The sequence below is a fragment of the Camelus dromedarius genome, chromosome X (assembly GCF_036321535.1).
Source record: "Camelus dromedarius isolate mCamDro1 chromosome X, mCamDro1.pat, whole genome shotgun sequence".
Taxonomy (NCBI): Eukaryota; Metazoa; Chordata; class Mammalia; order Artiodactyla; family Camelidae; genus Camelus; species Camelus dromedarius.
In genome coordinates this window covers 100,826,795-100,850,665 of record NC_087472.1, presented here as the reverse complement: position 1 = coordinate 100,850,665, position 23,871 = coordinate 100,826,795, and the positions used below count along the sequence as shown (strand labels likewise).

At 39.1% G+C, this 23,871-nt stretch overlaps 1 protein-coding gene across 3 annotated transcripts in view; it reads left to right on the top strand.

Annotated features, from left to right (window-relative positions):
• CDKL5 (cyclin dependent kinase like 5) overlaps window positions 1-23,871 on the top strand; it is a 162,268-nt gene that overhangs the window by 124,792 nt on the left and 13,605 nt on the right. For all 3 annotated transcript variants that reach the window (XM_064483357.1, XM_064483358.1, XM_031445801.2), the window contains exons 9-15: window positions 70-259; window positions 5,508-5,588; window positions 9,743-9,894; window positions 14,434-15,400; window positions 19,263-19,364; window positions 19,639-19,744; window positions 22,576-22,699. In XM_064483357.1, the coding sequence (XP_064339427.1) occupies window positions 70-259; window positions 5,508-5,588; window positions 9,743-9,894; window positions 14,434-15,400; window positions 19,263-19,364; window positions 19,639-19,744; window positions 22,576-22,699 (1,722 nt within the window). The remainder of the gene's footprint in view (window positions 1-69; window positions 260-5,507; window positions 5,589-9,742; window positions 9,895-14,433; window positions 15,401-19,262; window positions 19,365-19,638; window positions 19,745-22,575; window positions 22,700-23,871) is intronic.

The window sequence follows — 23,871 nt, the reverse complement described above, 5'->3', positions numbered from 1 at the left end:
AAAATAATTTGGAAATTATTAAAATGTATTTCTTCAGTTGCCAAGATAATCTCTCCGTTTGCTTTTCAGAGCTCCCTATGGAAAGTCTGTAGACATGTGGTCAGTGGGCTGTATTCTTGGGGAGCTTAGTGATGGACAACCTTTATTTCCTGGAGAAAGCGAAATTGACCAACTTTTTACTATTCAGAAGGTGCTAGGACCACTTCCATCTGAGCAAATGAAGCTCTTCTACAGTAATCCTCGCTTCCACGGGCTCCGGGTAAGAGGCTTTGCTAAAACCCCAAATGGAATCAGTACAGCAGTATTTGAATCATTGTTCATTGCACAATAGAGTGCTAAGCTATCCATTGAATACTATTCCATTTCCTATTACAATACTTATAATCCCCATTATAATATTTTATTCTTGAATCTTATATAGTATTTGTGAATTTTTAAAAGTCTAAAATTGAAACTGGGAGCTGCTAATATTTTTCCTAATTTGTAAGTTCCAATTTTTCAAAATCTTTTCTAGTGTTTGCATTGTTATAGTCTAAACTTTGGTTATCTCAGACTGTTTCTTTATGCAAAATATTAGCATCCCCAAAAGATACAAATATGTATAAATGGCTGTTGCTTATTTGAGCAAACATTTATAGTGATTTGAGGAGGACTATGAATACTCTCATTCTGCAGGTTTAAAGGTGCTGTTCTAGTGAGTTATTTCTTGTCTGTCTGTTGACAGTGAAACATCACATCTTCTTTCCAAACTAGTGGGGAGCTTTTTCTGGACTTGCTAACTTTGTACAAAACTTGTTTTCAGAAAATATGCTGAAAAGGGTCTTAAAGTATAAACTTTCCCCAAATGAGGGCTAACCAAGTCACAGAGGCATTTTACTGGAGTGGCCAGTTATAGACTGCTTCTCTCTTCCACCTACCCCCAAAGCTGCGTTTTTGGTTTTCAATTACCCTGTTTGGGCCAACATGCCAGTTGGTGGTCCTTGTGGGAACTATAAAATAAGCTCACCAGCACCCCTTCTTTCTCTTAAATGTGTAATTCTCAAACTATGTTTTCTTGACACCTGTAAAGCGCTTTGTTATTTTCCTTTGACTTTCTGGACCTCGGTTCATTTCCCTTTGAAGAGCACCCCTCCTCACACACACAGTGCCCAACACAGTACCCCTCCTGCTCAGCTTGGTGAGTGAGGAATAGATGAAGGAACAGAAGTGCGAACATTTCTCTTTCATTTCTCTTCCTGCTTTCTGTCTCTCTTCTAAATCTGAGTTACCTCAAGCAAGTTTCTTTTCTCCTTTTATTTTTGCCACAAATAGCCAAATTATGACCATTAATTAGGCTGCAAATGATCAGTTAGTGATCATTTGGCATACTAGATGCTGAAAATATGACAGTAAATTGGGCTTGCCCTCAGCCCAGCAGAAAGGAAAATCTATTCTATTCAGATATAAAGTGAGTCATAACTAATGAATTCTTGGTTTACTTAGAATATGTCCAGACTCCTTCCCAGCAGACCTTGCCTGATCTGGGCCCTTCTAGCTCCCTGACCTCAGCTCATTCCTCTTCCCATTCCCCTCCCTCTCCAGACTTTCACCACACTTGCCTTTCTTTTTCTCTAACTTTCGTAAACATCCCAAGGTTGTTGCAGCTTCATAAATTTGGGACTTGTGGCTCCTCCCAGAAAGGCACTTCCCATGTCTGGCACCTTCTCATTTTATAAATCTCAGCTCCAAGAACACCCCCTTTCTCTGACTTCCCACCATACTTCCCCACCTCCTTCTTGGTGTTTCCCAGAGCACCCTTCTTTTTCCATCATATCACTTATCACAGTATGTAATTATTTTGTCTATTTTTAAATTAACTGTCAAAAATCATCTGTTTTCTTGCTGTATTTCCAGCATCTAGCCTCGCCCAGCACGTGTAGTAGGGACTCGATGAGTATATGAATTATCTCTTGAACCAATCTGTGTTCTCAGCAGTCAAGCCCAGCTGTATTTTTCTCCTCTCCATCTTTAATGCCTCCTTCACTCTTACCACCTTTCACTTGAACTGCGCTCCCAAACTGATCTCTCCAACTTTCCCTCTTCAGTCTTCACATTGCTTTTAGAATGATCTTCTTGCAAACCTCACATTTAATTCTGTCTCCTTTGTATTTAAAAACCTACACAGGGTTGTTCATTAAGTTTAAACTCCTCAAGATAGAAGATAGTATTAAAACCCCTTGCTCCTAGCCCTCCAGCCTTGTCTCTCACGTTTTCCTACCCCTGCCCCCTACTCTGCAGCCACATTGAACTTGTCACCATTTCCTTGACATGTTGCTTCTACAGTGCTGCATTTCCATTTCTATAATTCTCCCAGTACTCACCCCACTTTCTGGAAAGTTCTTTGTCCTCCATTCCCCAGATTCAGGTCAAGCATCCTCCTTCCATGAAGTCCTTCTAGATTCTCCTGAAGAATTGTTCCCTTCCCCTTCTGTACTCCTGCAACACCCTGGTCATAGCTGTAGAAGCACACATTGCAGTCTCTTTTAAATAGCTGTTTGCAAATATGTATCCTCACTGGAATAATGAATTCCTTAAAGAAATGAGCTATCATGGTCACCACTATATTCACAACATATCTGGAATAGTGCCTACTAGTTTGAATAGTATTATGTGATTGAATGTTTGACATGGAATATCAAGCTTAGTCTGCTGGCTGCCTTGTTCTTTGCCTGGATAAAGAGGCTCTAAGCTGGATTTTCTGAAGAGAGTGTAAGCAGATCTGCCATGGTACCTGGCTTTAATAATTTATAAACTAGCTGAAGAATTAAGACTTTTGTGCATGAAATAATTACAAAGCAATACAATTTATAATAAAGTGTGTCATGTAATAAAGTACTGCATTCTTTACTACATTGTACTGTTTTCTGATACATCTAAATATAGTTGAGACCTCAAGAATGTTAAACATTCCAGAAAGTTAGAAATCATAGTTGGCTGGATTCACTAGGAATGATTTATGGAGGATTTGAAACTTTGAAATGGCTGTTGAAGAATGACTAGCATTTGGATTAGATAGGCCAAATGAAGGAGGTCTTTTCCTCATTTGTCTCTGGCCCTGTTCGTTCACAGACCTCCTCACTAAATAGTATTATCTGTAAAATGCTAAACAGCACATGGTGGTGCTGCTTTTAAATATCCTTTGGAAAAATTGCTACTTCCTTGACACTTTAGTTTTTATAAACCTTAATATTTTTACTTTTTATTCTGAAAGTGTTTGTTATGTTTTAACTAAATTAGTTTAATCTTTTTGGAGTTTTGACCACATCTTTTGAGGGAAAAATCTTCCTTTATCATTTACTTGAGAATGTCTGTGACAGACAGCTAAGCGTACAGGGTGTGTGAACTGCAATTGCCATGAAACGTGGGCTCACTAGGAACCAGTCCAGTGTGATTTGCATTTTGATTCAGTTGTGTAGAGATTGGAAAATCAACAAGATGTTGCTCTAGTGGTATGCATTAGTTTGAAAAAATAACAATTGCTGTCCCATAATATAGGGCATAGTCTCTGGAGTTAGGCTGCTGGGGTTCAAAGCCTGGCTCCATATTTACTACTTGAATGACCCTGGGCAAGTTTCCTGTGCCACTCTGCCTTCATGCATAAAATGACAATAACAGAAGGACCACCCGAAGGGGTTGTTGTGAAGGTTAAATGTTATAATATATGTAAAATGCCCAGACCAGTGCCTGACACATAGTAAGTGCTTAGTAAAGAGACACTCTTAGAAAAAAACAAACTACTGACTGGGATATACTTCCAACTTATATGCTTGAGTTTTGGTTATTTGTTGAGTTATCTCATATGAGAATGGTATCTTTCATTCAAAAGCACATAGATTAATTTTTTAAAGTTAGGAGTTAGGTCATTTTTAAATCGTATTTCTAATACCTTTTGACTTTTGGTGTTGATTTCCTTATTGATGAAATGTTGCTTCCGGAAAACAAGGAGGAGTGGGATATCTGGTAGCATAAGATAAACCTCATAAGCAAAATATTAATTAAAATCAACTGGTATAAAGCCTTTTATCACAGCATGACAGGTGTCTCTCTTTGGGCTGATATTTAATGCTCCAGTAACATCCAGAGGAACCTCTGTACCTCCTTTAGGAGAGGTACCTAGGTTTAGAAAGAATATGGGTTTGGATCAAATACTAGTTTGGATGCAAATACTAGTTCTTCTGCTTTTTGATTATGTAACCTGCCTTGAACCAGTTATTTGAACTTTCTGATTGTCATCTTCCTCTAAAATAAGAGGAATAACAATTGCTAAAATGCCTCACATAGCATCACTTCTCTCAGAAACCAGTTTTAGGTTATTGCCTGTGTGTCTATGTTAAATCCATGTTATTCCTTCTACTTTCTCTATCTAGAAGGTGCTGTCCTACTTTTCTCTGTCCTTACATTTTTTCTTATCTTTCAAAAGCTAGTTCAGATATTGCATATGGATTCTTTCTTCTACAGCTGCAAACCACCTTGGTCTCTCCTTTCTCTGAGCTTCAACTAGAATTCACGGCTACACAGTTTCATAGTGATTGCCCTCACAAGCAGACTGAGGATTGCTTACCTGCAAGGTTTAGGTCTTACCCATATTCTGTATCTCCTGCCATGCCTAGCGCTGTTGGGGTATGATGTCTTAATTACTCTTAAATACCTTGTTTTGAATTTTCCTGTTTAACTATTCCTCCCATCCACTTACTTAGCATGTTTAAGGATTTCAGGCTTTGAAATGCTCTTATGTTGGTTTCAAGGAAACCACCCTCCCACGAGGAGGAGTAGAAGGCATTGGGCGCTAATACGTTACCATCCAAATATTGTGAAATGTGAGTTGGCAAAGGGAAGGACAGAGCATCTGAATAAACTTGAACCTTTCCCCTCATTTTATTTAAAAATGCGTTTGTTAATTTAGGAGCCTGTTTGCCTTCTATTCCAACTTATGTAAAGGAAGGAATTGAAAACAGGTCATTCAAAGAGTATATTAAAAGGAATAATAAAACGTGTCTGAATGTATTATTTCTACTTCTGTAGCCTTTCAGGTACTGATCTTTTTCTCTTTTTTTTACTTCTCTGATTTTCAGTAAATGATACATTGTTGTGAAAAAGGTGTAAGAATTGTCTGTATAAGCAAATTCTGTATGAACTATATTCTAACTGAATTATCTATATAAGCAGACAATACTGTAGAAACTGCTTAAATCAGTTTCAAATTTTTGTATTTTGTTTTACATGCTTCAGTATTTACTGACTAGATTTAAGTATCCTCTTTCACCTGTGAGTTTTCCTGTTATTTAACACCCAATCCTATTAATGCCTAACCTAATATTCAGATGCCAAAACTAATATACATATGAGATAAATTTGACTTTGGCACTAGGGCAATAGCTACTGCTTATCTGCTACCTTCTCCAACATTCATAGCTCGTGCTCACACATACCCTTCCACATGTGCTAATACTCCTGTCATATTGTTACAGTTTCCAGCTGTTAATCATCCTCAGTCATTGGAGAGAAGATACCTTGGAATTTTAAATAGCGTTTTACTTGACTTAATGAAGGTAGGACAAGTTGATGTTATCTGTACAAAATGTCTTTTGGTTTGTGATTTCTCTTGTGTCTACATGTGACCATAGCCCACTTCTTTGAATTAAATGTTTTGTTAATAAATGTATAGTGATGTCTAATGGGGGATTATGTTGTGTTAAGAGGCATTACAATTGCGGCAGTGTTTAGTATTCTAACATTATTCCATCTAGACAGGGCTATGAGATGCCTAAATTAGATTCCTAAAATGGACAGAATAATAACAGTCTAAATATAATAAGAAGAAATTATTTATTTATTTATTTATTCATTCATTCATTCATTCATTCATTCATTCATCCATTCATTCATTCATTCATTCAGCACTTGAGCTGCTCAGGCATAAGGTTTTAAAACAAATCTTAAAATGAATGTGGAAAAGAAAGAGATTCTAACTTTTTTACCATGATATTTAAGGCCTCCCATGAGATTATTTTATCAGTGCATCTAATTTGGCTCTTTTTCTAACTGGATTTCTCTCTGGCTGTTCTTTTGACAACCAGGATTCCTGCTACTACCCTGCCTGACTGTTTTTCCTCATGCTCCTGCCCCTGTCCAGAAGGTCTTCCTGCTCTGGGCCACTGAAAATGTTCTCACGGGTTTTTACTCTAGTTTTGCTATCCAAGTAGATAGCCCCTTGAGTGAGAACAACTTTTTCATTTCTCCAGCTTTTATTGCAGCCAGCCAGTACATAAGTTAGTGCTAGTTATTTGATAGTAGACCTTCAAAAAAACACTGGTTAATGGATCAATTTTATTTTATGGCCATTAAATCAACCGTCAAAAACACTGCACAGAGCCTTTAAAGGCATATTTAGCACAGTTGGAAATTGCTGAGCAGCACTCTCAGAACTTTGCTGTGCTTTAAAACTATGTTAATCTGTGTTCCAAAGAACACTGTGTAAATAGGTGTGGGGGTGGAGGTGGGATGGGGGCATACCTTTCAGAAAGGCCACATACCATATAACCTTTCTTAGAGATTCACAATATTCATTAACTTATAAAGGCTTTGAGAAATCCCACAGTAAAGAAGCATTTCCTAACATTTCCCAAATTTAATTAAATACTAAATACTTTTTAAAAAATATAATTTTACAGCACTGGTGTTCTTCTGAACACAGATTGAGAGATGCTATTTAAAAAAAACTTCAAGGCTCATTCAGGTTAATTAGGCATAAATTATCTCTTAAATCAGTTGGGTTGTGTCAGTATGTTCTTTCACGCAATCAATATTTATTTATCAGGGCTTTAATTATTTGGTAACTTTTAAAATGTAAATAGAATAAAGTAGAAGAACTGAATTAAATACAATTTCATGTTTTCTGCCTTTTGTCTCTTTTAGTTAAAAATAACTGAACTTCTTTTGTTAAATCATTACCCAATGTAATTACTAAGTGTCAGCATGGTACCTGGTGAAAGCTAACACAGAGGAAAATACTAAGATAACCGGAACCATTAGGCATTTATACTAGTTTAAAAGTTAAACAATTGAATTTCCATTCATTTAATATATTTAACGTCAGATTTCTTAAATGTTAAACATTTATTGAAATGTATATTCAGAAAGTACACAAATTATAAATGTACCTCTGAGTTAATTTTTATAATGTAAACATATCCATGTAACCCCAATCAGAATGAGATACAGGAAATTATTAACACCCTGGATGCCTCTTCCATGACCCCTTCCCAGGAAACCAGGATTCTGACTTCTATCACCAAAGATTAATACTGCTTTCTTTATTACTGAATGTTATAGAAATATAGTTATTCCTTTTGTCTTTTAGCTTTTTTTGAAAATGAATTTGAAAAATAACACCATTTATCCTTTCTTGAAAAAATACATTCTCTATGCCATTCCCTAAAGCAGATTTGGTAATTTTGTCCATATATAAGTACCTAAAATGGCTGTCTCATCCTGCATCTGTTTATACATCAGCCATTTTACTGGGGATACATCCCCAGAATTAATCCAAGCCACTAATAATGTAAAGAACAGCTATAATAATTATATGGGCTCTTTTTTACTTAAAAAAAATTGTTTTTCCCCCCAAGTGCTGAATTTTGAAACTATTTACTCAGTAAGTTTCATACTTTTCTCATAATGACCTCATCCTTCCAAGTGTTTGAAAATGAACAGCTGTATTCAGAAATATAAAATTAATTCATTGTATGTACAATTTGTACTCTTGATAATCTTAAATAAATTAAAATAGTACTTCAATGCTAGATGTTTGGCTTCCGAAAGGTCATATGTACTTTAATTTAAAATACTACTCAGAGGCAACTTTCCTTTGTTTTTAACTAGCATTATGCAGTTGAAACCATTTTGATATTAACTGCCTTAACTACCAGCGAGACCAAAACCATTTCATATACCTCCATAGTTTTTGTCTTCTAATAAGGAAGAAGAAAGTATTGAGATACTTCAGAGTTGTGTCTGAGTCAACATGAATGTTGTATGTGAGCAGTAGCTTGGATTACTGGAATCTTTTCACCCAAAGTGAAGATTTCGGTATGTGATAGGATCAGAATTCAAATTTTCTGTGGAGCTAAGGTTGAAAGCAGTTGTCTGAATTTGAATTCTGGCTGATTGAGAACAAATCCAGATTTGCTCTTGCTGATCAGTAGTGGATCAAAAAGAGATTAACTGTGGGCAAAACCAATGAAAGTGAGCTATAGATGGATTTGGGAATGCTGGAATTTCACCCTTCTTCCTTTGTCTGAGAGAGAATGTCCATCACTCAAGAGAGCAAATTTCAGTGTGCTCTATTGAGTTGTCTTAGGTTGTATAGCTTATGTTTCTACATCTATTTGTGTGATTTGTCAATAAAAATCAGTTTTAATAATTACCTTTTAAAATCTTGTCCAGTTAGTAATCAGATAAATAATATTAGAAGAAAACATTTTAGTTGTAAAAAACTTAAAACACTAATGAATAAAGAACACTTACAAATAAGTTAGGACAGATACACAAATATAAAAATGCGAAAAGAAGTAATATAAGTACCCAATAAACAAAAATATTCAGGCTCACTAGTAATCAAAGATGTGAATTAAAACAGCTGTGAGATACCATTTTTTAAATAGCTAATTTACAAGTATGTACTAAAAAGAAGAATAATACCTATTGTTGATGAGGGGGCCTGGAACTTGGTAGGCTCTCAATTGCTGAGAGTAGTATTATTTGAGACAACCTTCCTAGGGGGTAATTTGGCAACACATAAAAAGTAATCCTTAAAAGCTTGCATACCTACCATTTCCTTATCTAGGAGCTTATCCCATGCAAGGGATCATGGATGTATGCAATAATTTTAGTTGTTTATCACAGCATATTAATTATAATAGTGAAAAGTGGCAGCCATATAAACATCCAACAATACATCATTAAATAAATCATACTACAAAATTCCATGTAGTCATTTAAAACACGTTGTAAAGTTATTTGTTGCAGCTTTGTTCATAATAATAAAAGAAGGGAAACAGCTGAAATGTTTATCACTAGGGAAATGCTAAAAGCAGCCTAAAGTACATCCATAGAGTTGAAGCTGTTTACTGATATGGAATGATCTCTTAAGATCTAATGTCCAGTGGAAAGAAAGCTAAGTGCAAACTATTGTATGTGTGCTACTATTGGGTAAAACAGAAGGAGCAGATAGAGGTATGTACAAAGTACCTGTGGAAGGCTGCAGAAGAAACTGGTAACATGGACTGCCTCCAGAAAGGAGGACAAGAAAAAGATAAAGAATGTATATTCTTTTATGTGACGATATACTTATTCAAAAATATATTTTAAATGTTTAAATTATGTTGTAAAAATGTTTTTAATTAGTAAGTGAGAAGTGCAGGAGACAAAACTTAAGTATATAAGCCAGATTTTGTAAAAGAGAAAAATATTTTAAAATATGGGGTATTTTTTAAAGGGCTGGGAGAGCATATTCCCAGAGGACAACAATGGTAAGATTATGGGTTTAAATAGTCCATTAAAACTTTTTTTGGATTAAACTGTGTTTGCTAGATGTTGTACAATGACCATACATTTCTTTTATAAGAAAAAGAAATACATTTTAAAATTACAGATTAAATTTGACTTTGTGATGTTCTTTCCAATCCTAACTTTGTTTCCTAAGAATTTACTGAAGTTGGACCCAGCTGACAGATACTTGACAGAACAGTGTTTGAATCACCCTACATTCCAAACCCAGAGACTTTTGGATCGCTCCCCTTCAAGGTCAGCAAAAAGAAAACCTTATCACGTGGAAAGCAGCACTTTGTCTAACAGGTAAATATTCCCTTTTAAGGAAATACAGATGCAGTGTTGGTCTTACAAGTAGGTGGAGGAGGTGGCTGCTTAAATGATGCAATTAGAGAAAAGAAGGAAAGCCCTCCTTATTCAAAAATATCTTCCTTATGCTTATTGCATGATTCAGAACCACAGTTAAAGAGTTGTGTGGGTCTTAAAGACTTTCTTATATTTTACAAGATTTTCCCAGGGAAACCTATGCATTCCTTGTGAAAGGTAGCATTGATTAGCAACTAAGGGGGTTTCTAGCTTCATGAGCTGGAAGATTCTGTGTACATGTGACTCAGGGGGGTTAACCTGGACAAAGAAGGATGGGTGAGGGCGAGGGGATTTCTGGAAGGAGAAGAGGATGTCAAACACTGGGACAACCTTTGCAACTGAACCAAGTTGTTCTGGCTCTGTGGAAGGGGCTTTTTTCCTCTTGTCTTTTTATCACTGAGTTGAGAAATTAGTTTTTCATGAGAATAAGAATATGGAAATTGTAAAGTCAGTTTGGTAGATCGTGATTAAAATTGGTGCTTTTTAAATATAATACTCAGCATAGTCTTTTTAAAAAACAAACCTCTGTGTCCAGGGTGGGGAGTGAGGTGGGGAGCACAAGGAGCTGGATCCTGCAGTCAGGTTCTCTCTCGAAAAGTGGCATTCCTTACTTCTGTTGGCTGCATTTACAGGGGCAGTGTCCTCTCCCTGTCTTCTTTCCTCTTCCAAGAAGCTGGTCTTCTCATCTAGTGATGTGTAAGCTATGGGAGCTAGGAAGTAGTTTTTCTCATCTACTGTTAGAAGAGAAAGAGAAAACAATAATTCTTAATATGAAGCTTTTTGAATATACGTTTTCTCCCATTATCCCCCTTTCTCTCTACATAAAACAGTTGTTCCTAACCAGTTGGAATTTTGCAAGCTTAAGACCCGGTACTTTTTAGATCTGTGAGTGCATCTATAAATTAACAGTAACCACTACATTTTCTCTGCTTAGCTGCGATGATGTGATGGTGCTTTACAACTGTCAACTCTCGTTAAAATGACTGGTTTGGTTATCATTTCCCTCACATCTTATAAACCATTCTTACCTGTTTGTTTTCAAAGAGGCCTGGGAGCAGATTCAAATTTTTTTTTCACCAAGTTTGTGTTCACTTGGCCTGTCACTTCCCATGAGATCAGTACACTAGGCAAGGACCAGTATTCATCATATGCATTTAGGAGGTTCATATTATGCCTGTGTCTTATCTAGGGTCACTCCCAGTTCAGGTACTTTTGTCTCCCTTCTATATTAATTGTCACTTGAGTACTCTAGTTTACATTTGCAAAGAAAAAGGGTCCCAACGATAGAAAGTTCAGTAGATGGATGATAAATTTTTGATTTGTGCTGTAGTGATTAGTGGTGTAACCATACTCCAAAAGTGGGTATTCATCCTCTAGTGACTCACTTGAGAGAGATCCCCAGTGGGGATCTGAGGCTCTCCTTGGGAACCTTCTTTAAAGATCTGTCGAGAAGGATGTGTGTGGTGATGAGGATATGATTTATATAGATCTTTGAGAAGTCCTGCCAAATCCCCTTTTGAAGCAGATGACAGGAGAAATTATAAGTAAATGAAACTCTCTGGAAGAATTCGTTTTCAGGTCTCAACTATATTGACTATATTAAAGAAAAAGCCCTAAATGGTTTCTCTAGGAAAGAAACCCATTAGCTCATTTTACAAGTATCTGGAAATATTCTTCACTCCCACTTGTCTATGGTTCATGTTTCCTCCATGGAAGCCCTTGTTGGGGATACTAATTCTGCACAGACCATGGCTCCCTCGGACTTCCTAGCACTGTTGTAGAGATGTTCAGGGCACCATTTCATATCGGATACCCTGCCTTGTACCTGAGATGCATATGTGTCCCCATACACATATCCTCATCCACTCTGTTTTCTGTCATCCAGGTTCATGTCACTATAGGAGAGGCAGTGAACTCTTGCATTACCTAGCCCTTACCTTAGTCTCCTTCAGACTCTCCTGAGGTTCTGCTTACCTTGGACGTGGTGGAGTGGTGCTTTATCCTGCCACACGCTGCGTGCTCACCAGTCCTGCTTCGCCAGTCTTCCCCGTAAAAATGTAGTTTTGCATCTTTGATGTTTGCTTTGAAAAGTTATTTTAACTAGAGATTACCCATCTATCTGTCTGTCCTGCCAACCATTTAAGGGTTTATATATAAAATCCTCTTAAGTGGTTGGCAGTTTAACACAGATTCCTGACAGGTGTGTATCAAAGAGATCTATGGAATTTCTGAAGCAGTTGTTTATTGTGCTTTGGCAAAACTCCAATCTGAAGATAGTATGGTGCCCTTTTTACATAGGAACTGTGTGCAGAGCTCAGTGGCATCAGATTAATACCATGACAGAAACTTTCAGAATAGCAGTTTAGGCTCTTTGTACATTTATGGGAAACCTAATTCTTTGACAAATGTTTCTACCTTAACTTTATAGCTTCCCTTTTCACATTAGAAATTGTGTTACTATGAATGTGTTCTCCCTAACATATGTAGGTTTGTGCTCCATGTTGAGAGCAGTGTTTTCAAGAATTGAAAAGCTCTAGCAGCTGTCTTCCCTGTTCTCTGTCCTTTTCTAGTCCTCTTTGGAGCTTTGGGCATTTCACGACATCTGCATGTGTTATCTCTGCTGTTAGTCTCTCTAGGCCTGAAGGAGAAGGGAAGAAATAGGGTTAGGAGAGCCCAGAGAAGCCAGCCAGAAGGAGACACCTCATGGGCACTGTCATCTAGAGGCACTGCTGCGATCTGAGTCAGGGGGCACTGCCAGGAAGGAGCAGGGGAGACAGCCCCCAGCCAGTTGCACTGCTAAGCCCAGCTGGGAGTTAGGTGACATGGGAGCCTGGATGACATACTGCGCAGTCCTCTAGGCCCAGGATGGGGCAGAGGGGAGTGGGGAATGGATGGGGGGGTAGGGCAAATTGAGAATAACCAGCACACTTAGTGAGATCTGTTTCTGGATGAGACTATTTACCTAGCATCATTTGGGTTTTTGAAAAGTTGCTAAGATATTTTAGTTACCAAGATGTAAGTTGACAAATGACTAATGATTTAAAGCCTGATGCCTTTAGGACATGGAGACTGTCCTCTATTGATCTGTTAATATCATTTAACAGAAAGTGAAACTTTCTTTGTAATTTCTTTCTTGGACTGGAGTCTGCTGTTTAGTTAGCTCCTATTTTAGTGACTTTATTTAATGCTGCAATTTTGGTGCCCCAACTGGGAGAGATTAGTAAGTGCATCTAAGAGATGAGGCCTTTTACACTATTGCAGGCGTGCTTGATACCAGAGACCTTTTAACAGTCTGAAAGGTAGGATGAGAGGAAGAGGCCCTTACCTTTGATGCCCGAGCAAGTGGATTCTCATAGGAAAAACAAGAAGGGATTGTTTCGCAGGTTACCATTCTACAAGGGAAAAAAACATGACTTTTCCTCTAGTGTGTGATGGAAACAAAACTCTCCCAAATCAAATCATCTTTAGCAATAGCAACATTTTGAGTGCATAGTCAAAAGGAAATTGTGTAAATTATTATTCATTTAAAAATGCTCTCACCTATTTCAGACCACAAATCGGTCCATTAAATAGGTACAGTAGGACAAAATGACCTTGCTGCAATGTCAGTTTCACCTTTTAAATAGAGGACAAGGTTTTCCTCAGGATTTATATTTTGTATTTTAAACCAAGTAGGAAATGAAGCTTTCAGTCCTAAAGAAGGCCTTAGTCAGTTTGGAATAATGAAGTGTAAAATGAAGAAGAGAATAAATTTTGTCTTTTGGAGAGAAATTAACTCTCTAGATCCCTGTGATCCAGAGACGTGTTCCTATTTAGTGTACAAGAGGTATCTGACATGCCCCAAGAATTGCCACTTCTCTAAAACATAAACATTGATCATCATGTTTTCCAACAAACCTCACCAGGCAGTTCACACTTCATTTTAGAATATCATTTTCTTTTCTGGAGGACATTGCTCAAATTCTCAGTCGTTGATTGTACAGGCTAAAGATAAAAGAGACATTGGTACTTGGATGTATGTGCTGTGATTGTGTATCTCTGAGGCAGGCTGTGTCTCTTACCAATAAAAACAAAGTGCAAGAAATCCAGTGACCTGCAAATCTAAATGTTGCCTTCTGAGTTTGCCTGTAGCTCAGTTCTCTTCTTCTTCACAGGCTTTGTTAACCCACACTCAAGTGAGCACCAACATAGCAATAGCACGTTTTCCCAGATGATCAGTTAGAAGCTGTGTTGGCAGCAAGTCAGCTGAGCATTTAATAATGCCAAAAGCACTTCATCAGGATCAGTGCTTTGTTGCAGAGTGACTTGCTCTAAGCAACTTTCTTCTTATTGATAGATTCCTTGTTATTTATCGTCACGTGTTTGACAGAGTTACTGTTTTTAGTCTTTGAAGTGTTTTAGGTTTTTTTTTCCTAGTGTTACTTTTTGTGTGTCTGTTCTTAAGGTAAAACTGATATACTTCTTTTGTTTTTAATCTAGAAACCAAGCCAGCAAAAGTGCTGCTTTGCAGGCTCACCACAGATCTAACAGCAAGGACATCCAGAACCTAGGTGTGGGTCTGCCCCGGGCTGACGAAGGTCTTCCTGCCAACGAAAGCTTCCTAAACGGAAACCTTGCCGGAGCTACTCTCAGTCCCATGCACACCAAAACCTACCAAGCAAGCAGCCAGCCTGGGTCTGCGAGCAAAGATCTGACCAACAACAACATACCACACCTTCTCAGCCCAAAAGAAGCCAAGTCAAAGGCAGAGTTTGATTTTAATATTGACCCAAAGCCTTCCGAAGGCCCGGGCACGAAGTACCTTAAATCAAGCAGCAGATCTCAGCAAAACCGGCACTCATTCATGGAAAGCTCCCAGAGCAAGGCCGGGACTCTGCAGCCCAGTGAAAAGCAGAGTCGCCATAGCTACATCGACACCATTCCCCAGTCCTCTAGGAGTCCATCCTACAGGACCAAAGCCAAAAGCCACGGGGCGTTGAGTGACTCCAAGTCTGTGAGCAACCTTTCAGAAGCCAGGGCCCAGATTGCAGAGTCCAATACCAGTAGATACTTCCCATCCAGCTGCTTGGACTTGAACTCTCCCACCAGCCCAACCCCCACCAGGCACAGCGACTCGAGAACTTTGCTCAGCCCCTCGGGGAGAAATAACCGAAGTGAGGGCACTCTGGACTCACGCCGAACCACAACCAGGCATTCTAAGACGATGGAGGAGCTGAAGCTGCCCGAGCACATGGACAGCGGCCATTCTCATTCACTGTCTGCACCTCATGAATCCTTTTCATATGGGCTGGGCTACACCAGCCCCTTCTCCTCCCAGCAGCGTCCACACAGGCATTCCATGTATGTGACCCGGGACAAAGTGAGAGCCAAAGGCTTGGAAGGAAGCTTGAGCGTAGGGCAAGGGATGGCGGCCAGAGCCAACAGTCTGCAGCTCTTATCACCTCAGGTACAGCCTAGGACCCTGACTAGATCTGCTGGCTCATCGTGGGAAGGTGGTGCCGGGGTGTGATGGGGTCAGTGTGTGGTTGTCTCTCCTGCACAAGGTCCTACTTTCTTGATAGGACACATTTAGGGAAAGCAATACCTGAACAACTAATCTGTTTCAATATACTTTTTTAAAAATTTATTTAAGCCAGTTGTTGAATACTCATGAGATCTCAAAAAGCTTGTTTTTCAAAATCTGTTTCCTTTCTTAAATGTTCCTTTCTGGCATATTTTGTTCAGAGAATCCTATTTTGATTTATTACAGAATTCATCAACTATATGGGTTAGTTTTTAAATTTCTCAAAATTCAGTGTGAATTCATGGGGCTTTTCTCTAATCTCTCCAAACCACATTTGGTTAAATCAAACTCTTTTGCTAATACATTACTCGATACCTTAACTGAATTGAAAAGTTTTAAATTTATCCAGAACCATAGGTAAATGTAACTTCAGGCCAGGATAAATGTTAATTTTGTCTTTTGGATTGTTTTTAAATCTCAAGGCAATGTTTTTAGCATAATGCTCTCTCCATCTTATTGATCTTCAGACTTCAGAACTGACACTAACTTGTTTAAAAGAAATAGCATTCTTACAACAGAACACACATTTTAAAAATTATATTTTTGTGTTATGAAACATTCACCTGCATCAAAGAAATGAAGGTGGAGAAAAACCAGCATCAGAAGGAGAAAAAAGTTTCATGTAGGGAAAGTACTCTCCTTTTAGAGGTTATGAAAATGGGTTCATCAGTGTATCAGAACTCTGGAAAATGCGATGGACTCTGTAATAACAGTAGGCTTAGCAAGATGAGTGCCGGGGAGGGGGAGATTTTCAGTAACTGAGCAGTCGGTGCAGCAAAGTAGCTCAGAGCTTGGGCTGGAAAGCCAGGCAGACCTGGGTTTGTATCCCAGTTCTGCAGTGTGGTTCAAACTATATAAATTTGGGAAAGTGGTATAATCTCTCTGTGCCTCAATTTCTCATCTGAGTGTTGCTGTGAGGATTAAACACAGTATATAAAGCACTGTGTGCCCCATGCCAGGCACAGAGTAAGTGTTTTAGTTATTCCCACTGCTTCTGGGCTAGTGGGGGCTGTTCTTAGAGACATTGAATACTTTCTCTATTCTGGGTATTCTCAGGCACTCGAGTCTGAGACAGAGTTCTTGCCCTTGAGAAATTTATCTTCTCTCAGTTAAGATTAAATTATACATGATAACGATGAAATAATTAACAGCCAAATTTCTGTGGCACTGGCTATAAAAAAGAGTAGAGGACAGGGGGAGATCTCTGTGAGCAGAAGCAATCAGAAATGGCTTTAGGGGCAACTGAAGATCTTGCTCTGAGCTTAGATGTAGAGAGAGGTTTGGATGGCTAAAGGATGAAGATATAATCGGGCATTTACTGACCTAGGCACCGTGATAGGCTCTAATTAGAAGAAGATGTGGCCCCTGTCCTCTTAGAATGTATGGGCTGGGGGTGGTGGGATGTCACTTGCCAGCAGATCAGTGGTGAGAATACAGTGAGGCGGTGTGCCCACACTGTGCCAGAGTGTGTGCACCGTGAGGACAGAGAGGCACCGCACAGCCTGGGCAGGGGGTTGTGCGAGGCCCCCAAGGGCCGGGGTGGAATCTGAACAGAGACTTCTGGGATGTTTGGGGTTGCACCAGGGGAAGAAAGTAGAGTTGACATCAGGAAAGAGGCTCGAAGGGAGGGCAGAAAAGGGCATCTGGAGGAGGAGGGTAATTGAAACATTAAGTACCATGGTGAGCTGTGGGATTGCAACTTGTGCCACACGACTGAAGTGAAAAATACAAGATGTAGTGTGGCTTTTGCAATAATCAAAGGAAGAGGTGAGGAGAATATGTTCTGCCAGTGAGAAAACAGAGAAAGACTGGGTCTTAAAGACTCCTCAGAGGTGGCAACTCCTCAGAAGGCTTGAATATAGGAAAAAGGAAGCCTTCAAGGTTTCTTTTCTAGGAGCTCCTTTTCAGAGTAGATGAGAGGACTTGAAGTCACCTAATCTAGCCCCTTCATTTCACAGGCGAGCATGCTGAGGTTCTGAGAAGTTGGGTGGATTGCCCACGTTTCAGGGCAGAGCTGGGATCATGAGGCACTGTCCAGGTCCCTAGGCCAGTGCTCTGCACTGTATCATGCTGACATATTGAAGTGTGACCCTGGGCCCCTATGCAGATACGTTCTCCATGAGGTTGGAAAGACTGTCTGAGGCCCACGTGAGAGAGGGTAGGAGATGCACATGGCAGGAGATGCCATGATTAGAGTCAGCAGTGATCGGAGGAGCCCCTCTAGAGAGAAGAGAGCCTCTAGGGTCTAGAAAGATCTCTAGAGTCTGGCAGCTGCCCGTAGACATTACATGAAGCTCAGAACCAGGTAAAATATGTTAGCATTAAGCGTGGTGTAAACAGGGAAGTAAGAAGAACAAAAAAAACCCTATACTTCAGAAAAAGGACAAATTGGACTGGCTCTCTGAGCATTCCAGAGAAAAGACTTTGTGAACATGGTGGAAATAAGCTGATTATAAAACCGTAACTGTAGGCTAAGCACAGATCCAACTGTTACTGAATTCTAAGTCCAGTTCGCGAGGTACAGTGCCAAGCTGCAAGAAAGTACAAGTTTAAAGGCACAAAGATGGCAGACGGTTTGACAAGTAACTGAATAAATGACAGGAATCACTCTCTTGAAAGGGCTGTAGCCACCTTCAAGAGCAAGGGGACTGGACTGGCACTGTCACTTAGAGTTTATGTTAGATGCAAATCATTTGTTTTTTCTAAAATAGTTTTCTATAGGTCTTTGTTAACAATACAGGTGATAAAATTCAAATAAGATCTCGTCACAAAGTAGCAAGAAGAAAGACTATTATATTGGATGATTTCCTGCCCAGAATCCTTTCACAGTACATTTGGGGAGGGAGGGGGAAAGAATCACATTTTAAATTTTAAATCAAGTGTTTTTGACATACTGTGTAAGGCTCAAGATAATACTCTTTGTGCATAATGTACAGATATGCAGTGCAGCTAACTCCTCCGAATTGCTTGGTGATTTTATTCCTTAATCCTTTTTTCTGAGGCTAGAAAATGCTACTTTTCCCCTCAGTGAACACCACTGTGGACCAGTGCTACTCTTAGCTTGTGACCCACTTCCTTGAGAGAAATAAGTAGTGTCTCCAGAGATGAGTGCTGTCGTGATTATTAAGAAAATACATGAAATATAAGTACCTCTTATCATGGAGAAGGTTGAAAAGAAAACTTAAGTATATAAACTGCAGTAGTTAGGGAATTTTTAAGACAGAAATTTTTAAGGGAACTGATTCAATTCCTTGATATATCCAAAGAACATTTGTTTTTATCTGAATCTGCAATTGTAAGTCCTTCATAAAAAATAATTTTGCTTCTGTACAGTTCTTTTTGGAGAACTCAGCCTAAAATCTGCTAGAGAAGTTTTGGATTAACTAATAGAATCTCTATTTCTATCCTAATTGAGTGCTACTCAAAATCATGACTTTCTGGATATTAGGAAGATAATTTTCTTTGTTTTTAATAATTAATTGAACTATTTTCAGAGTAATCCATTCCCTGCTCGTATTAACTTTAATGAGAATTTCACTTTCCATCTGCATGACATTTGTTTCACTTGTTTTACATTCATCAGATGATTCACTTTTATGGGACAATTTGTGTTTTAGCCAACTCACATTTTTAATTTTAGCCAGTTAAGGCACTGGTTATGCCAAGTAAAGCCCATAGTGATTTAGGTGATTTTCATCCCTAGGAACAGGACACTCTGATAAATCCTTTTAAATTTGACTTGCAGCCTGGAGAGCAGCTCCCTCCAGAGATGACTGTAGCGCGATCTTCCGTTAAAGAGTCCTCCAGAGAAGGCACCTCTTCGTTCCATGCACGGCAGAAGTCTGAGGTCTGAATTTTCCAGAGCTGCTACCTTTTATGATAAAACATGTCTGTAAAGATTGGTCATTCAACATCATTACAGCCTAGCTTTTAAAATGTATTCATACCCAATCTCTCACACTTAATTTGAACTGGCTTATAAAGTCAGCAATTTTCCTCATGAGTTTTCTCTTTAATAGATCCTGGGGTAAATTATAGATCACTTAGGCACCATTTGAAGTTCATAGGCCACATTGTCATCACTCTGTTGTTTACTTTTTATAAACCTATTTTTTTCTCAGGGTGGAGCATATCATGACCCCCACTCTGATGATGGCACTGTCCCCAAAGAAAACAGACATCTGTACAATGATCCTGTTCCGAGGAGAGTTGGCAGCTTCTACCGAGGTAAACCCAGCTCCTAGCACCCACCGGGGTCCTCTCTTCTCTGTCCCCCACTACACCTCCAGCCCACACCCTCCGCTACCTTTCACTGCCCTGACTTCAGGTAAGCATCATTCTCACCTGCACTGTCACCTTCCAACACGTCTCCTGGCCTTATTGGTCCCACTGTCTTAGTTCAGACCCTCGTGGCTTCTGACTTGGGTTCTTTGAGTAGCCTCCCAACCGGTCTCCCTATCTCTAAGGTTACCATCAATACTGTTCCTGGAATGATCCTTCTGAAGCTGTGTTCTGACCACACCACTCATTCTTTGGATTAAGTCATAAAATTTTTATCCATATCACTTGTGTGCCTGACACTGTTCTAATGTAGAACGTGTCCGTGAACAAGACAGCCACAGGTCTCCACCCTCATAGAGCTCACATTCTCATGAGGAGAGAGCAACGCTAAATGTAATAATTACGGAGAGCACTAAAAGGTAATAAATGTTACAGGGAAAAGCATAGAGCAGAGCAGCCCATTGTCTCCCACTGCCCAACCCCCAGTCTTCTATCTCACATCTGCTGAGAGTCCTCTGCTGGCTTCGCATTGGCATCAGGGCAAAATCTGAGTTCCCTAAGATGGCATTCTAGACTTCCCATGCCCTGGCCCTTGCTGTTCTCTCCAGCTCCTCCCCCTCCGCTCTGGTGCCCAGCCTGTGGGACTCTGGTGTACAGGCCATGCCCCTCTATGGCCTGAACGCATACCTCCCCCTGCTCGGACAACTGGTTTCTGTCTCTTTTGAGATTCTGCTTTGAGGTCCTCTGTAGTGTGATGACTTCCCTGCCCTCCCAGACAAAGTGAAGGGTTTCCTGTTCTGTTCCGCCCATGGTTCCTTGTCTCTAATGTGACACACACCACACGGTACTGATTCTTTGTCTGTGCTTCTCTCTCATGAAGTTACAGAGCCCTTTACCTTTTCCTCTTTTAACCTCACTAACTAGCACACTGCCTAGCAGTTTCAGAAATATTTGCTGATTGAATGAAAGAAAATCATCAAAAGTATACTTGGACGGCCTTAAAAATGTACTTTGATGTTTAACAGACAGCTGAAGCAGATGTTTCAGGGGCTGAGTGGATTTAGGAGGAGAGGTTGACAGGAAAAGGCATCCCCTTTGAGGAACTATGTAGTAATAGAGTGGGAGCCCCTGGGGAGCCCCAGCCCCTAGTGAGGAGACTGGCAGCAGGCCCACCAGGGCACCACGAGGTCCTGGGTCCGGGAGGCTTAGTTTCTCAAAGCCTCCTTCAAGGGTCACCATGACCTTCTATAGCTTCCATGCCCACATTGCACAGCTTCTCATTATTCCATGGATTTGAAAGGACAGCTGGAAAGGGGCAGGAAGTAGGGGGGAACATGGACAACTGCTTGATCATTTTAACGAGGAACCTGGGCTAAATAAATACAGGCAAGTATTACTCAGAACCTAATGTATATTGAATGATTAGGCTACTCTGTTCCCTCAGCCTCGCCTTTGAGAAGAGCATAAGGCATTGAATATGCCTTTTAATGCATTTATCATCCTGTTTTCTGATGCTTGGTTACTTCAGAACCTTATGGGACTAAAATTTTAATTCAAATTAAAGTTAATTAAAACAAAATTGTAGTGTACCTAAGGAAAAGTCTTTTCTCTCACTTTAAGCTTTACTTCCAAAATCAGTCATATACATGTTATTTCTATAGATGTCTGGAGAGTATACTCTAATATTAAAATGTTAATGAAGTATCTAATTAATTAATTAGTCTCTGACCTCTGGAAATGCAATTTTATTTTGATTGCAAATAAATTAAATTAGCTAGTATCAGTAAAAGCCCTCATTCATTTTCCTCATAATCAACTTCAGGGTTTGGCAGGTAGAACATTTTCATTTTAGAAAGTCCAGAAATAGAAGGAAAAGATTTCACTAGGTGAAACATCTGGAGACATCTGTCATTTCAATGATACTACTGAATCTAACTGGATGAAGATTTAGTGGTATCATTGAAATGACAGATGTTTCCAGAATATTTCCCATTTTCAATCCTACTGGCTAAAAGTCAAGTAAAATGGTGTCATTTATCTTGATATACAGCCTGTATATTCCTTTTGTGGAGAAATTTGCAATGTATTTTGATTTATGACCAAGCTTAGAAATTGACAAAAAAAGATAGTAACACATCCTCCCCCAAAAAACAAAAAAAATTTATTCACGTAACTTGTGGTTTGTCTTTCTGTTTATTCCTAGATTGAGAACTTAGAGAAAAATAATATTTTTGTGCAAATAACTGAACATCTTTGGAATTTAGTTTTTAAAAATGTAAAATTGATGCTACCTCCCAAGTGACAAAACTTAAACTGTAGTTTGCGTATTCTAGCACATATACTGTTAAGAATCAGTTTAGACTAAGAATAGATTTTAAATAGTTGGGTCTATGATGTAAGAAAGCCTCAACTTAAAAAGAATGTCAAAATAGTGGGGGAGGGGGTATCATATTCATACTTTTAAATATCCTGCAATGTTCTCCAATTTATCAGGTGACACACTTACTTATGTTTGAATATATATTGCCTGGTGTTAACTGACCCTTGCAAGTTACTGTTACAGTAGGTGGCAAGGAGAGGAGGCAGCGGGGAGGGAGGGGGAAGAGTGTTCCCTGGAATGCCTCCAGCCTCAGAAAACATGAAAGTTTTAGGGAGGGCAAATGAGGATTTGATTTATCTTTTTTCAATTTTATTTATGTGAGAAAAATGCAGTAGAATAACATGAGAACTGCTTTGACCAAAAGAGTACATGGGTGACTTACTTTTTTTTTATTCAGTGCCATCTCCACGTCCAGATAATTCTTTCCATGAAAATAATGTGTCAACTAGAGTTTCTTCCCTACCATCAGAAAGCAGTTCTGGAACTAACCATTCAAAAAGACAGCCAGCATTCGACCCATGGTGGGTATTTTGCTTTTGTTTTTACTCTTCTTTTTCTAATTGTAGATTTGAGATTTCAGAGAAATTCTGGATAAACTTTTTAGTATTCTTTCTCCTGCTAGGCCTTTCTATCTCATGAGACATTGTTTGATAAGGGAAATGTAATTTGTCATTATTTGTAATGGTTTCTTTCAAGTTCAGCATTAATATTAAGTATCATGTAAAAGAAAGAAAATATCCTGGGTCAATACATGCCTCATAAGTCCTCCATCGCCTTCTTCTGACATGATGACGTCCTCCGCTGTCTTCTCTTGTTGCTGTTGAATTGTGTAGCAGACACTTTGCTTAGCACTTTGTGTGCACTGTCTCACTCACTTCTCAAAATCGGCCCTTGAAGCCTACTTCAAAGAGTGCCTCATATTCTCCAGATGTGGAAACTGCAGCTTAGAGCAGGTAAGGAGCCTGCCTGGTGCTGGACAGCCCGTAACAGGGAGGACTGAGCCAGGATCTAGACCCCGATGGGTTGTAATCCAAAGCTTGTGTCTTTTACTTCTGTGCCACCTGACTTTCATTCAATGTGAAAAGAGAGAAAGAAGGGAACAACCCTTCATGCTACCACGGAAGTGTAATGGTAGTCTGCGGATAAAATGATGCGCCAATGTTGCTTATCCTTTTATCTTTTTGTGTCATATGTAATAAAAATTTAGTTAGAGAATTATAACATGGATCAGGTCTCATTAGTAGATCTGTCTGAGAGGGTAAGGACTATTTTCTTAATAATGTAGACTTTATGTTCTCAGCTACCCAGAAAGACTTCCCTGAGTCTAGATGTGATTGGTGTTTATATGTATTTCGTAGAACTACAGAGTTCACCACCAATAGAATAAAATTGTGCATCACTGTAACAACAGTGAATTGAGAATAAGACCTGTCTGTCAGATTCTATCTCTGCTGTTTATTGCCAGAATTCACACAATTTGGACCCTGTTGGCAGGGTTATATCAAGGTTTCAGTGTTACCATGCCCTATGGTGAAAATAACTTACTGATTTTTAAAACAATAATAAAAACGATTTTCTTAAAGCTAAGAATACTTTTGTAAGCACGTTTTATATTCATTGCCTTATTTATAAAATGAGAGTTTTAACAGTGGCGACTCAGAGGTTAGACTCTGGAAATAGGATATCTTGACTA